Genomic DNA, 16,143 nt, shown 5'->3' with positions numbered 1-16,143 from the left:
TCTGTTAAGAATATCTTTAGTTTTATAAGGACCCATTAAGGAGTCTTTCAAAGTAGCTGCACAATTTTACCACTTCCACCAGCAATGACTGAGGGTTCCTCCTTCTGTCATCCTGACAAGGTTCCATACCTTGTCAGTATACTAGATGTTGTCCACTTTATATTCCTGTACCTCATGTTTAATTCACTTCTTACTAATAATATATGGTGTGGGGTCTTTTCCTCTTATTTACCAATTTTATCTTTTCTATAATGATATGTTTGTTAAGGACTTCGAGGCTTTTTATAACATTAGGTTATACTGTGCTGAGTATTAAGAGTTCTTTGGGTATTTCAGATAATAGATGTTTATCAGATATCTTTTTTGTTTTGTTTTGTTTTGTTTTGGGGACACACCGGTAGAACTCAGGAGTTATTCCTGGCTTTATGCTCAGAAATCGCTCCTGGCAGGCTCAGAGGACCATATGGGATGTTGGGATTCGAACTACCATCTTTCTGCATGCAAGGCAAATGCCCTACCTTCATGCTATCTCTCAAGCCTGCAGATATCTTGTATTTATTTTCTCTATATCTATTTTTGGTCATCTTTTAGTTCTCTCCACAGAACAGAACTTTTTTTTTTTTTGGAGGGGCCACAACCACTGGCAATCAGGGCTTTCTCCTGGCTCTGTGCTAAGAAATCACTCCTGGCAAGCTCAGGAGACCATCTGGAATGCCAGGAATCAAACTTGAATCCATCCCCAGCCGAACACATACAAGGCAACACTCTACCACTGTGCTATCACTCCAGCCCCAGAACAGAACTTTTTTAGTCAAGTTTCTCAATTTTTTCTTCTATGGATGACATCTTTAGTGTACATCTAAACTTGTATTACCAAACTCAAAGTCATCTAGATTTCCTTATGTATTTCTTGTAGGAGTTTTAGATCATTTTTTATATTTAGATTTCCTTCCATTTTGAGTTAATTTTGGTTTAAGATCTAAGATTCATTACTTTGTACTTGGATATCTGGTTGATTCAGTATCATCATTTATCCAAAAAATGACATTTGCTTCATCTTAATGCTTTTGTATTTTTGATAAAGATCACCTAACTGGCCTGGAGAGATAGTACAGTGGTGTTTGCCTTGCAAGCAGCCGATCCAGGACCAAAGGTGGTTGGTTCGAATCCCGGTGTCCCATATGGTCCCCTGTGCCTGCCAGGAGCTATTTCTGAGCAGACAGCCAGGAGTAACCCATGAGCAACACCGGGTGTGGCCCAAAAACCAAAAAAAAAAAAAAAAAAAAAAAAGATAACCTAACTGTGTTTATGTGGGTCTTATTCTAGACTCTATTCTGTTCCTTTTATCCTATTTAGACCTATTTTTCACTATTACTACAATCTTTGGCTAGAATCTTTGGCAGACTCAGGGGACCATATGGAATGCCAGGATTCAAACCACCGTTGTTCTGCATGCAAGGCAAACGCCTTACCTCCATGCTATCTCTCCGGCCCTCTAACCAGTTTCTAAAGATGGTAGATCATCGCTTATTTTGTTAATTCATTTAATTAATATTCCATACCTTCCTCTTGGAAATAATGCCCCTAGGAAAAAAATAATTGTTGCTTAAGACCTGTCCAGTCCTCTTAATAACTTCTAGATAATTAAGTACTGTTTTTGTGTCTTCAAAAATTCCCATGTTAAAACCCCTAGCCTTCAGTGTTTAGCATTTGGAGGCAGAGCTTCTGAGGAAGCAATTAAGGTTAAATGAGGTCATTAGGGTGAGGTTTTAGTCCTATGGGACTAATGTCCTTATAGTAAGAGATACCAGAGAGCTTGTTTTCTCTTCAGTGCTTGCTCAAAGGAAAGGTAATGTGAGGACAAAGTGGTTGATTCTGCAAACCACAAAGACATCTCTCACCAGAAACAGACCTTGCCAAACTTTGATCTGATACTTCTAGCCTCCAGAATTGTGAGAAAATCAATTCCTGTTGTTTAATCAACCCATTCTACAGCAATTTATTGTGGCAACACTAAGTAGACTAAGGCTTATTAATACAAGCAGAAGTCTATACCTAATGAGAGAAGATGGCTCCAGTACTTACAACGTACATTTGGGGATATCAATGGAAATATCTTAATTCATTAATTAAATAATAGTGCACAATATGTTTCTGGAGAGAGAGAAGGACCAGATATTTCTGACCTCCTGGACTGATCAATAATATTTCAGGGAAGGAAATATATACATGCTCCAAGTTGTAAACAGTCAATGCCAAACCACAGTGAGGCAAATATAGACCAAGAAAGTTTTCCAAAAGGACATTTTTCATGTTATTACTTGTTTGGTTTCTGTTTATTTACATTTTTATTTTCATTTACAATTTCATAGAGTGCTACAGTATTAGCATATAATTAGCTAACAAATCCAGCAAGACCAGATAGGATTCTTAAATTATATAAAGAGTTTATTCTTCTAACACTTAGAGATGGGATAGTGATAACTACTTACATTTTTTTATGAAGAAAAGCTTTATTAAATAAACCAAGGAGTACAATGAAAAATTATATTTTTAAATTAAGATTAATTTAGGGCTGGAGCAATAGCACAGCAATAAGGCATTTGCCTTGCACGTGGCCTACTGGGGATGAACCTGGGTTTGATTCCCGGCATCCCATATCCCTTAGCCTGCCAGGAGCGATTTCTGAACACAAAGTCAGGAGTAACCCCTGAGCGCTGCTGGGTGTGCCCCCCCCCCACAAATAAAAAAAAATATTAATTTAAATTAGAAAATTCAGTTTAAGACTTTTCAAATGGCTTACATAATGATTAAACAAGAAAAAATAGTATTTGAAGTGATAAAGTGCTTTTAATTGCTGGTTACAGCTGAGGCAGATATTTAGAATTTCATAATAGAAAATCATAGAATAGGGCCGGGCGGTGGCGCTAAAGGTAAGGTGCCTGCCTTGCCTGCGCTAGCCTCGGACGGACCGCGGTTCGATCCCCCGGCGTCCCATATGGTCCCCCAAGCCAGGAGCGACTTCTGAGCGCATAGCCAGGAGTAACCCCTGAGCGTCACCGCGTGTGGCCCAAAAACCAAAAAAAAAAAAAAAAAAAGAAAATCATAGAATAGGGGCCGGCGAGGTGGCGCTAGAGGTAAGGTGTCTGCCTTGCGAGCGCTAGCCAAGGAAGGACTGCGGTTTGATCCTCCAGCGTCCCAAATGGTCCCCCAAGCCAGGGGCAATTTCTGAGCGCTTAGCCAGGAGTAATCCCTGAACATCAAACGGGTGTGGTCCAAAAAAAAGAAATCATAGAATATAAACAAAGTATCTAAATATTAATATATTAATATGTATAAATATAAAGTATATATAATGTATATACATGTCTATATTATATATAATATTTATAATTATATCTATGGTTATAATTATATATTATAGTATTTATATATTTATAATATTCACAATTATAATTATATAGTATTTATATGCAGTAGCTTATATATTTATATTTATTTTATATTATTAATATATAACAATATAAAAAATGTATGCTTGTAATCAAAGTTTATCTTTGAAAATGCAATACACAATGACATTCTGGTATGATCAAAATCTGCATTCTAGATACTATGAATTCTTTTAAATTTCTTAAAAGAAAATAAATTCTGGGGCCGGAGATATAGCACAGTGGTAAGGCATTTGCCTTGCACGCAGAAGGACAGTGGTTCTAATCCCAGTGTCCCATATGGTCCCTTGAGCATGCCTGAGGTGATTTCTGAGCATAGAGCCAGGAGTAGCCTCTGAGCGCTGCTGGGTGTGACCCAAAAAACAAAAAACAGGAGCTGGAGAGATAGCATGGAGGTAAGGCGTTTGCCTTTCATGTAGAAGGTCATCAGTTTGAATCCCGGCGTCCCATATGGTCCCCCGACCCTGCCAGGAGCGATTTCTGAGCGTGGAGCCAGGAGTAACCCCTGAGCACTGCCGGGTGTGACCAAACAAACAAACAAACAAACAAACAAAAAAAACTAAAAAACAAAAAACAAAAACAACAACAACAAAAAAAACAAATTCCATAGTTGACATAACTGATCATAATACATTTGTTTCAGGATGACAGAAAGTGAAGTTATTAAAATGTAGAAAGAAAATAGAGAATTAAAAATAAGATAGAAAAAAGAAGGGAAGAGAGCTCATTACAGTTATATTTGTGAAAATTATTGAATCACCAATAAAGTTGTTAATACAATATCTAAAGATTTAGTACACTCCCCCCTTTTTTTTCTTTAGAGATGGGAGATACACTAAAAAAAAGAAAAGATATGTGTGTGGCAGATGTGTTTACATAGGCACAGCAAAATATGAAAGAAATTTGGCCTAAAAGACAGGGAGATCTTACCCCCGAATTATTTTGGCATAAGACCAATTCAAGGCTCCAAGCATACTAGGTTGTCCAACCCCATAGTCATTCTTGGTGGTCAGCTCTTAACCATTGAAGTTGTTGTTGTCAGGTAGCTGCAGTTATAAATCCTGGTTTCTGTAATAAGTGCTATGTCGAAGTCCAGGTGCTGTGTAGTGTCTTCTAATTCCGTCTCAACATCAGTTAGCATTGCAAAGAATCCTGCCCTAAAAGCAGATAGTTGCTGTTGCCTGGTTGTCAGAGTGACAAAAGAACTGTCTTAGGAGTAAGTCAGTGACATGACGAGAGTGGGGCCTCCTTGGTAGAATTTGTTCCTGGTGCAGATGTAGGAAATCATGTTTGTTTCTGTAGGTGGTATCCATGGTCCAGGGGTGAATGGTCAATGTCCAATCAGCTGGAGTCTAGGCCAAGTCACTATGGCAAGTGTTTAGGATGTAAGGTCCCAATGCAGTATAAAAAATTTTGTGTTCTTACCTCTATTAGATAAGAACTTGTTTGAATCTGTTAATTTTTTCTATTGTAATGTGCCTATGCAAAAAGGGACAATGCCAGAAGATATTACTAGTGTATGTGGGGGCCAAGGTGTCAAGACCAACAGTTCTCAGAATCTTTTGCTTACATGAACTCTGAACAGAAACTTGTCTACTAGTATTTCATAGTGAATAGATCCCAAGGATAAGGGAAGTCGCCGCTATATAAGAAGATATTCGATAACAGTAATGCCTATTAAAGAAGAGTATCTAAAAGAAATATTTAAAGGAAATTTATATATGTCCTCTTTGAATCTTTTGAGATAAGCAGGGAAAGGGTTAAGATCCGGGGCGCAGTTTCAACCTGTGATTTGGTTTTGTGGAGTCTAGGGAAAATGGCTTCCAACAGTCCCATATCAGAAAGTGTCCTCAAGTGGGGGGTTTCTCAGGAACCAAATCTGGTAGCAAGCAATAGTCCAAGGTGAAGGAAGAGAGACCAAGAGCAACTCAAGAGCAGCAGACTGTCAGTTTCTTCTCATGCTAAGAAACTATCTTTGAACTCTGGGCACTGGGTTGGGGAGAATGTTCTGCTTCTTGAGGAGTTAAGGACTGAGAGTAAAATAATGGTTAAATGTGGAGAAATAACATGAAGGGCTCAAAAAGGGTTTGTAAGGTGGTGAGTTAAAAAAAGGGGGGGGGGGGAGGAAGGGTTATCTATAATAGAGGGGAGAACACTATTGCAGACAGATATTAGACTGACATTGGTATGGCGTACACATACTCTCATGTACCGACATCGGCAGCCAGAGGATAGATTCTAGGGTTACATTTGAAAAGCTTTCCCAGGTGATATGGACAGAACACAAAGAGAAGGGATAGAAAAGAAGAGAAAAGAAAAGAAAAGAAAAGAAAAGAAAAGAAAAGAAAAGAAAAGAAAAGAAAAGAAAAGAAAAGAAAAAGAGAAGAGAAGAGAAGAGAAGAGAGAAGAGAAGAGAAGAGAAGAGAAAAGAAAAGAAAAGAAAAGAAAAGAAAAGAAAAGAAAAGAAAAGAAAAGAAAAGAAGAAAAGCTGGCAAGTCCACTATAGAAGGTTTTCCTTCCCACCCACCACCCCCACATTAGGCCAATCATGTTTGGTGAGGGAAAGGCTTCATAGACTAAGTTGTGTGTTGAGCGTTCTTTTTTTTGGGGGGGCCACACCCTGTGACGCTCAGGGGGAACATATGGGACGCCGGGGGATCGAACCGCGGTCCGTCCTAGGCTAGCGCAGGCAAGGCAGGCACCTTACCTCCAGCGTCACCGCCCGGCCCCCATGTGTTGAGCGTTCTTAAGAACAATCATAGTTTTCAAGTCTAAATAACCAAGTGACATGGTGATGAGCACTGTATGGGGAGACTATACCATGAAACTGATATTATATCTATTACAAACAAACATTAGACAGCCATTAGTATGCGAACATATATGTTCATGCAAGCTATCCATGGGTTACAGTTAAAAAGCAGACCCACGTGAAATGGCACATAAAAAAAGTGGGGCGAGGGAGAAAAAATAATTAAAGCCAGCAAAGGTTTTCCATTGTCTGGTCCAATCCTGTTTGGTGAGGGTAATCTTTACTTTACTAGGGAAAGGCTACCTGGTATAGATTGTTTACAGAGCATTCTAGCGAATAAGTGATATGGTGATGAGCAATGTATAGGGAATATGTACTGTGTATATATTTGTTTCCTTTCCTAGAGGCAACCTATAATTATGAGCATTATGGTATAATAGTAGACTAACAAGAGTTGAGTGAGTCCACTCGGTTTGGTAAACAAGGACTGATGAGGAGGGAAAAGCTCTTTGGTAAGGCTGCCTGGGCCGCCCTGTCCCGCCCGGTGGGCAGGGTCACTGACTAGCCTTCCCTTCCACCACCACCACCACCCCTAGGACCCAACTGATTGAGCCCGCTAGGGTGAAATGAGTAACTCATCGGGCTGCTGAAGGCCCGGGCACTGTGGCCTTCCTTGTTGCCCAGCTCCCCTGCCCTGATGGAGGCCACGGTGCTCCCAGATGAAAATGGATCGATACTATGAATTTTTATATTTATAGAAGTTCCTACAGTTATAAGAAATGAAATGTTTTTGCTTTAAAAATAGTCTTTTCTATTACAAATTACATTACATCTTTTCTATTACATTACAAAACAACTCCTACCATCTGTCATTTTTGCTACTTCATTTGGACATTATTAAAAGTTCTTTTATACAAACAAAAATCACATAAGGTTAACTCCTTGGGAAAAATAACACAATGGTTTCCTATTGCATATTTTATATTTTTATTTTATTTTTTGGTTTTCTATTGCTTTGTTTTTGTTTTTTTTGTTTTTTTTGTTTTTTTTTTGGTTTTTGGGCCACACCCGGTGACGCTCAGGGGTTACTCCTGGCTATGCGCTCAGAAGTCGCTCCTTGGGGGACCATATGGGACTTGGGAGACCATATGGGACACTGGGGGATTGAACCATGGTCCATCCAAGGCTAGCACAGGCAAGGCAGGCACCTTACCTCTAGCGCCACCACCCGGCCCCTATTGCTTTTAAATATAATGGTGGGGCCTTTAATTCTTCCCAAACCCTATCTATTCCTCTAACTAAACTTTTTACCACTGTATTTACTCTTATCAAACTCTGCTGAACAAGCTTCTGTCCTTTCCTCTAACATTCTTGGCTCTTTCTTGCTAAGATCTTTCTGCATGCTCATTCCTCTGCTTATACTCTTGGCCTGGTAGACTTCCAGGCATCCTTCTAACCTTACATGTCTCCTTACTTACATGGTTTGAAAATAGGTCCCCTCTGGTTTATCCTTAAGCCCCTATTTAGATGTCTTCTATTCTTTTTTTGGTTTTTGGGCCACACACGATGCTCAGGGGTTACTCCTGGCTATGCATTCAGAACTCACTCCTGGTTTGGGGGACCATATGGGATGCTGGGGATCATCCTGGGTCAGCTGCGTGCAAGGAAAATGCCCTACCACTGTGCTATCTCTCTGGCCCCAGATGTCTTCTATTCCGACCATCTTATTAGAAACTGCAAGCTACTGCTTCCAATTCCAGTAACATTTCCAATTTCAATACAATTTCAATAACCCTTCCTCTATTTTCTCTCTTCCGTTCATTACCACTTTCTAGGTCAAATAAAGTATATTTATTTGAGATATTTTCATTTATCTTCCAGACTAGAATATAGGTGCCAAAAAGGAAGTGATTTTCATCTCACTCCATTCTTTCCAATACAGTGCCTGGTAAATGAAAGTGCTTAGTAGCTTCTTCCTCTTATCACTTGTGTTGACTTAATGACTCAGTAAATGCATACCCTGCTCTCTAGTGTGTGAGCTCCGTGAAGTTTCCTCTATTTTGTTCATCACTAGTGCAGTACCTAGCATGTAGTGAACACTCAAAAAAATGGCACTAAGTAAATATACCTAGGTTGAATGAGGCTAGATTGCTAAGATCTGTCGACCCTTAAAGTTTATGATTCTATTATCATCTGTTAAAGATGGGACAAATGCTACAGTTACCAAGTCTTCCAGGTCTGTTTCTCCATAGGTCTGTAGTTATTACAGAGAATGCAGTGATAACCTTTGAATTCATTCCAAAAATTTGTTGAATGCTTACTATGTCCTAATCCACAGACGAGGTGCTGGACATTGAAATATGAAAAAAGATGGCCAAAGAGTTAATACAAAAGGTAAAGCATTTGCCTTGCTAGTGGCTGACCCAGGTTTAAATTCAGAATCATATTTGGCTCCATGAGCACAGCTAAGCATCACTTCTGAGTATAGAGCCAACAATAGCTCCTGAGAATTGTCAGGTGTGACCCATTCTTTCTCTCCTCTTTCTCGTCTCTCTCCATTCCTCCATTTTCCCTTTCTCTATTCTCTCTCACAAACTCTCACACATATTTAAAAAATAGAGGCAATATCTAAAGTCATTCTGAAGTTTACTTTGTTTTTGCTTTTTTTTTCGTTTGTTTGTTTTTTGTTTTTGGTCACACTCGACAGCACTCAGGAGTTACTCTTGGCTCTACACTCAGAAATAGCTCCTGGCAGGCCCAGGGGACCATATGGGATGCTAGGATTTGAACCACTGTCCTTCTGTATGCAAGGCAAATGCCTTACCTCCATGCTATCTCTCCAGCCCCATGAAGTTTACTTTTTAAGGGTGGAGACATACAGAACAAAACAGGCAAACACACACACACACACACACACACACATACACACATATATACATATTTATGGGGACTATGGATATGGCTCAATAGTAGTTCTTGCTTATGTGAAGCCATGGGTTCATTCTTAGCACTATATATATATATATATATATATATATATATATATATATATATATATATATATATATATATATATATTTACAGAGAGGAATAGAGAGAATGAACACTCAAGGAGGTGATAAGCTGAGATCTAAAAGAAGAGCCAGATATCTAGAAGCCAGCAATTCTTACCACTTTACCACCAATACCACTAGATCCTTGATATCTGGAAAGTTGAGGAAATAACATTTTAAAGGAGACAGGAGATATAAAGATTCTGGACTAAGAAACAGTGGGACCTGTACTCCTAAAAAAAATCTTGTGAGAATGAATAGGGATCAGTATAGACAGAAAAGGTTAGGAAAGGCCAAATTCTCAGACTCTGGGAGCCCCAGAAGATGCCTTAATTTTACTTTGAAGATCAAGTATAAATTACTGTAGAGCATATATATCATATATAAAATTCCTAAACCAACACCCAATTAAAATAAAAAGCAATGAGAAGCAACTGAATATCTTAGGTAGCAGAGTGGGTGATATATCTATAAAGAATAGATTTGGGGGCCAGAGAGATAGCATGGAGGTAAGGCATTTGCCTTTCATGCAGAAGGTCATCGGTTCAAATCCCGGTGTCCCATATGGTCCCATTGCCAGGAGCAATTTCTGAACATGGATCCAGGAGTAACCCCTGAGCACTGCCGGTTTGACCCTAAAACCACACACACACACACACACACACACACACACACACACACACACACACACACACACAAAAAGAACAGATTTGACTTGAGTTACTACAAGTAAACCACAAGATGATGGTGGTTTGAGTAAGAATGTGGAATGGAAAGACAAAACATTACTTAAGACACAAATCACAAATACATCAAGTATAAATAAGTATTTATTTATATATAAATATATAACAATATATTTACTTAGCTTATTTATAAAAAATATATTCTCCTTGGTCAGTCCTGGTTCTCACCAGCAGGGTTTGATTTGAAGGCCCTTCCTCTGGGGAATACCATCTCTCACCTCAGTCTACTGCACACTTACTGGACTTCAGCCTGCCTCCTCCATCACATCTTCATTAATCTCCAACTTCTTATTTCCACACTTGTCTAATGTTGGAGCATCTCGGTTTAGTCTTTTTCCCATTTAGATTCACTCTCCTAGCAATTTCAACATATGCCATATTTAAACATTACTGTTATGTTAATCGGCTCCACATATAAGTCTTCTCTGGCTCCACATGCCCAGCTACTTACAGCTCTGCCTGGAACCTAGCATGGGATGTTGAATCTTAATAAATGGACAGAAGTCAATGTTTGATCTCCCATCGCTTGCCAAAAACCTGCTTCCTTCCAAGTCATAAAGCCACCTCTAGACTCACTTTTGCCCTTTTTTTTTTTTTTTTTTTTTAGGTTTTGGGTCACACCTAAAGGTGCTCAGGAGTTACTCCTGGCTCTGTGCTCAGAAGTCGCTCCTGGAAGGCTTGGGGGACCATATGGGATGCCAGGATTCGAACAGGGTTCTGTCCTGTGTTGGCCACATACAAGGCAAATGCCTTACAGTTGTACTATCACTCTGGCCCCCTCATTTTTGCCATTTTTTGAGGTCAAGTCTTTCTAGAGAAAATCCTCATCATTTTAACCATATATCCTTTTCATCTTTCTCAAAGGTCATGTTCTCTGAATGTCACCTCATTTTTTTAAATGAAAAGTACGTCCCAAGTCTCATGCCTCCTTGTTTTCAAATAATAAGTCCATCCCGGGTCTCATCTCCACTTCCTCCTCAATTGTTCTCCCTAGCACATATTTTCTTGTAAAATAATTTCTTATGTATTTCCTCATGTATTCACGAAAACATGCTCAACTAAGATGGGGCTTATATATCTTTTGTTAACTTGATGTTTTCCTTGTTACTAGAACGATTATTATTACTTGACTATGTAATAAATGCTCGATAAATAACTGTGAATAATGTTAAAATATTTCTTCATAAAAATGCATGCATGAAAAATATAATTTGAAGTTTCTCACTATTCTGATACCATCCTTCTCTACATTTATCATTGACATTTGCAATATGGGAAACAAAGATGAAAACATAGAAGCAAGTTTAAAGATTCTTTTTAACTAAAAACGGGTTCAAAGTTGTCCATTTGGGTAATAACAGTCACATACGTACACAGAAGCAAATAGATGTGCAAAACAAGTCACATAATCAACCAAAGGTCACTAACACCACGATGGCCCTATATAAAAGGATGGAAAGTGGCCGTGTTCACAGTCATGGTGTCAAGAACTTTTTCCAAGAACCTAAGCTGCCTTCAAGTCATTCTTTTTTCTCTGTATGTAAAGTTGTTCAGGCGACGTGGGACGTGGTTGAAATCCTGGAGTGGGTCAATCACTGGTCTGGAATGGCGATTAAGAGACATTTAAGAAAGAGAAGAAGAGGCAGGAAATACTTAGGTACAAATTTTTTATTTCGACTGCTGCTGGAAACAGAGGCAAACGTTTGACCAGGAACTGGGTGTGTAACCATGAAGAGTTTCCACATTTGTTTGTGTCTCCAGGGCCTGTTAGGTAGGTTACATATTATTTTACCCAAAACAAAGATCATCGATGGTTTCTTTGCATGTTTGTTTACCCAAAACAAAAACTGTCTTATATGTAAACCTGAGTATCTTTAGAGGGATCGCATTAAATCTGTATAATGCTTTGGGGAATATTGCCATTTTAATGTTGTTAATCCTGCCAACCCATGAGCAGGGTATGTGTTTCCATTTCCGTGTGTCCTCTCTTATTTCTTAGAGCAGTGTTTTATAGTTTTCTCTGTATAGGTCCTTCACGTCTTTAGTCAAAGTTGAGTTTGGTGGCACTAATGTGAATAGGGTCGTTTTCTTAATGTCCATTTCTTCCCTATCATTATTGGTATATACAAAGACCATTGATTTTTGTGTGTTAATGTTGTAGCCTGCCACATTGCTATATGCATCTATTGTTTCTAGAAGCTTTTTGGTAGAGTCTTTAGGGTTTTCTAAGTAGAGTATCATGTCATCTGCAAATAGTGAAAGCTTGCACTCTCACTGATCTGAAGTTGAGAGGAGCAGGTTCAGGATAGCTTCCCCACCTAGGGTGGTCCCTGGACTCAATAAAAAAAAAAATTCTGGCAGGCAGGTTGGTGGAAATAAATACCTCGTAGAAGACTGCCAGACTGTATATTCCCCCTCTAACCTGATCTGGATCACCTCATGCGCTGCTTCAGACTCTTTCACCTGGGGTTGGAGCTAAGGCGGTGAGGTGATTTTACAAGGGCCCTTGTTCAGGCTCCACCGTGGCCAACTCGGACCCTGCTCTGGGACCGGCTGGGACGACATTGGGGGCATCTTCTCTGGCCCCTGGAGCCACCCTCGAAGGCCTGAAGGTCTGCGCCCTCCCCAGCGCCCTGACTTCGCTTACCAGCGCCTGAGCAGCTCGTGCTTCTGCTCCCCGGCGGTCGTGAAGGCCTTTTTCCTCCGGAGGAAGCACAGCAGCTCCCGGATCTCTTTCTCAAAGGAGGCCAGCAGCGGGTTCTTCGCGTCCAGGGGCCCATAAAACACCGCCAGGGGCAAGGACGCCTCCGGAGGCGGGGGGCTCAGCGAGCTCGCCTTGGAGTCCTGGGGCGACTTGAAGGCCGCGCCAGAGGACGGGGACGGGGGCGGCAGCGGCCCCGAGGGCGACTCCCGGGAGGGAGAAGAGAAGGAGTGGGAGGCCAGCGAAGGGCTCGGCGCCGCCATGCTCCAGACCCAACCGCGTGCGGAGCTGGTGTGTACACGCGGTTGCCTGGCGACCGTCTCGCCGCAACCAGCTCTGCCAAGGGACGTCAGGGGCAACACAGCGGCCCCTAGAGGGCAAAGGAGACAACGCCCGGGGCCAGAAAGGAAAGGAAGGGAAGGGAAGGCAAGGCAAGGCTCTGCTGCGTTTTGCCCTCTTGTTGGCGGGCAGCGCTGGAGGAAACGAGGAAAGGTTCAGGGCAGTGCGCAAAGAAATCACAGAGCCAGAATTTTACCATCACACATTCCAACCACTTAATAATCATGCTATTCTTTAGTATTAATGTGCTGGCCAATACCCCCCAAGCATTTGGTACTTAGGCTCTCATGATCCCTTTTTCATCCTAATAATTTCATTGCTAAAGTTAATATTAGCATTTACATTCACAGTTTAAGAAAGCCAAAGTTAGGTAGGTTTAGTCATTTGACCAAGGTCATAGTAAAACGAAGTAGAATTGACCAAACCTCAGACGCCTGACTCCCAAGGCCTATGTTCGGAATGGAAAAGAATAAGTTTGAAAAACCAAACTTTGCAATTGAATAAAAATAATGTAAAACACCTGTCAAAACAAGGAGTTTACAATGCAAGTGTCTGTAGCTGATTTATTTTCTTCCCTCTTCCCTCTATTTGTACCTTAAAGCCTGTAACTGGGAATAATGGCTGTGCCAGATGCTTACACATGATATGGCATCTTATTCATTTGTATTTTAACCCTATCCTAATTACCACAATATTCTTATTTAGTGATTCTTTTCCTAATTCTTAACTTAAGAACAAATATAGTAATAATAAAGTGTTCTCAAAATTGGTTTGCCTTTTAAACAGACTTTAGGAAATTGCTTGGGAGGGAAAGCTGCAACTCTCTAAGAGAATATTGGGGCAAGGGCATGTCTTCTTTCTGTGATATTTTTGGTCAACAGGAAGTTTTATTTACTCATGCAAATATGAGTTTCCAACAGAGTGAATGTCTGTTTTTCTGAACATTATGCCATGCCCAAAATTATCTAAGAGAAGGACCCAAAATATTTGTTGGCCTAGAAAAATAGGTCCTTAACATTGAAAACTGTTATTGGTTCTGTCATGCTTAAAAATAAATAAAGACAATGACCCTAACACCCTGGGAGACCAATTTCCCACAGAAGATTTAGAAACGTCTTGGACCACAGCCTAATTTCTTTCAGGCCAGACCTAATTTATTGCCAGTTCTCTGCACTTGTGCTGATTTGTAAAGCTAGCAATATTCTAGAGTGTACTATACAGTAATAGTCTTTGAAGGAAGAATATTCTTTGAAGAAAGATGATGCTTTTGCTTTGAGGCTGGTAATTACTGTTCTAGAAACTTCCTGACAAGCTGTGAGATGCTCACATCACTATGGGTGTTCAATTCTCCTATCAGGATATAGAAGTTATCTTTTGATCAACAATAATTTTATCTATTTCCAGCTGAGCAATAAAAATGTTAAGACTTTAAAGCATTTAGGTCTAAAGAAATAATCCATCCCTGGGGCATGTTAAAATAGTATTTGCAAGTTCTTTTTTTTTTTTTTTAATCAACTTGGTAAATTCTTTCTCTTCTCATCTCTTTGTTCTCACATAACAGACTTGTCTACTTAAGATCAAAAGCTCGGGGCCGGAGAGATAGCATGGAGGTAAGGCGTTTGCCTTTCATGCAGGAGGTCATCGGTTTGAATCCCGGCGCCCCATATGGTCCCCCGTGCCTGCCAGGAGCAATTTCTGAGCCTGGAGCCAGGAATAACCTCTGAGCACTGCCGGGTGTGACCCAAAAACCACAAAAAAAAAAAAAAAAAAAAGATCAAAAGCTCATGTAATTTGTCTCCTAGTGTTCTATTATATTGATGTAAGGGAAACTGTAGGATCAAATTAAATTAAAGTGGCCAAAAAAAATAGAACAGATAAAGTAGGGATTTTTCTGCTTTGCTGTAACTGCTCTCACAAGCAACCTTATTAAGAATGCAGGCACCTATTTTTCAAAGTGACTGGCAAAAGAAAATGTGTCCTATTAAATTCAGAGACTTGAACTATTATTATTAGCGCATTGTAGTCATTGTCTTCCTTGCATAGACAAAGTTAACTTTCAGTAGTTTGGAGGAGCTTGTCTGGCACCTAATTGGATAATGCTCTGTTCTGAATCATCATGGTGAGATGGAACTTTCCGTTTTGTTCACTTTAAATTATACTGAAAGTATTTCTCTTATTATTTAGAGGTGTTATCCTTTTCTCTTTTTTTTTTTTTTCTGGTAATTAATTCTAATGCCGCCATTAAAATATCTTTTCTGTTTTTCTGTCACTTTACCTTATTCTTTTTGCTGTAGTGAATGAATGGAACTCTACAACTATTGTGTCTGGCCAGGCTAAATCATGTAAATAGCTTCCTTATAAATAATGTAAATGCTATTTCCTTAAAAGTAGCATCTATGCAGGCTGCAGGAATTCATTTTGTCCATTCAAGAGGCTTTATTATCTAACATCTGTTAGAAAAATAATGAAGATTAATGTTCTTGAGTGGGAAAGCATTGTAGTGATTGAGCACTTGCTTTGCATGTGTGAGACCCTGGTTTGGATCTCTGGCACACACAAAAAAAATGTGTAAACAGTTGGTATCTTTCTATCAAGTTTAGTTGCTAATCTCTTAGACTGTGTAAAATATGTACATATTTGGGTTGGGGTGGTTTGAGTTGGTTTTTATGAGGTGCCAAAAGTCGAAGCCTTCATATGCTCCTTTACCAAACCATGTCAGCAGCTCTATATGACTATAATTTTTAAAGTATAAGAATCTTTCCTTTCCCTTACCCACCAGGATTCAGATTTCTTCTTTTCTTCTTCTCGTTTTTAAACAGTAAAATATAATCATTTCTTTGGTGTCATGCAGTAAATAGACAACCCCACAACATTACCTACAAGCAATCTTAAGTAAATCTTAAGTAAAAGGTATATGATGAAATGTGCTCTGATAAAGGATTTTTAGAGACTAACTCACAAATGGAGAGAGAAGAGAGCTTTTTTTGGGGGGGGGGGTATGGCTTAGTTCTGTACCTCTCAATAATGGTTCCCAATTTTCTCAGCAGATATTTGCCTGTTTATGATGCTAATCAAGGCTGGTGCCTGGTACCAGATATGT

General features: G+C 39.7%; 1 protein-coding gene across 1 annotated transcript in view; it reads right to left on the bottom strand.

Moving 5' to 3' along the window:
- CFAP54 (cilia and flagella associated protein 54) overlaps positions 1 to 12,967 on the bottom strand; it is a 443,326-nt gene extending 430,359 nt beyond the window's left edge. Inside the window, exon 1 of the mRNA XM_049782938.1 lies at positions 12,651 to 12,967. Coding sequence (XP_049638895.1) covers positions 12,651 to 12,967 — 317 coding nt within the window. The remainder of the gene's footprint in view (positions 1 to 12,650) is intronic.
- Between the last annotated feature and the right edge of the window lie 3,176 nt (positions 12,968 to 16,143).

This window comes from Suncus etruscus, chromosome 11 (genome assembly GCF_024139225.1).
Source record: "Suncus etruscus isolate mSunEtr1 chromosome 11, mSunEtr1.pri.cur, whole genome shotgun sequence".
In the NCBI taxonomy this organism is placed as follows: domain Eukaryota; kingdom Metazoa; phylum Chordata; class Mammalia; order Eulipotyphla; family Soricidae; genus Suncus; species Suncus etruscus.
Note: the sequence above shows the minus strand (reverse complement) of the source record. Positions and strands in the feature narration are given on the sequence as shown.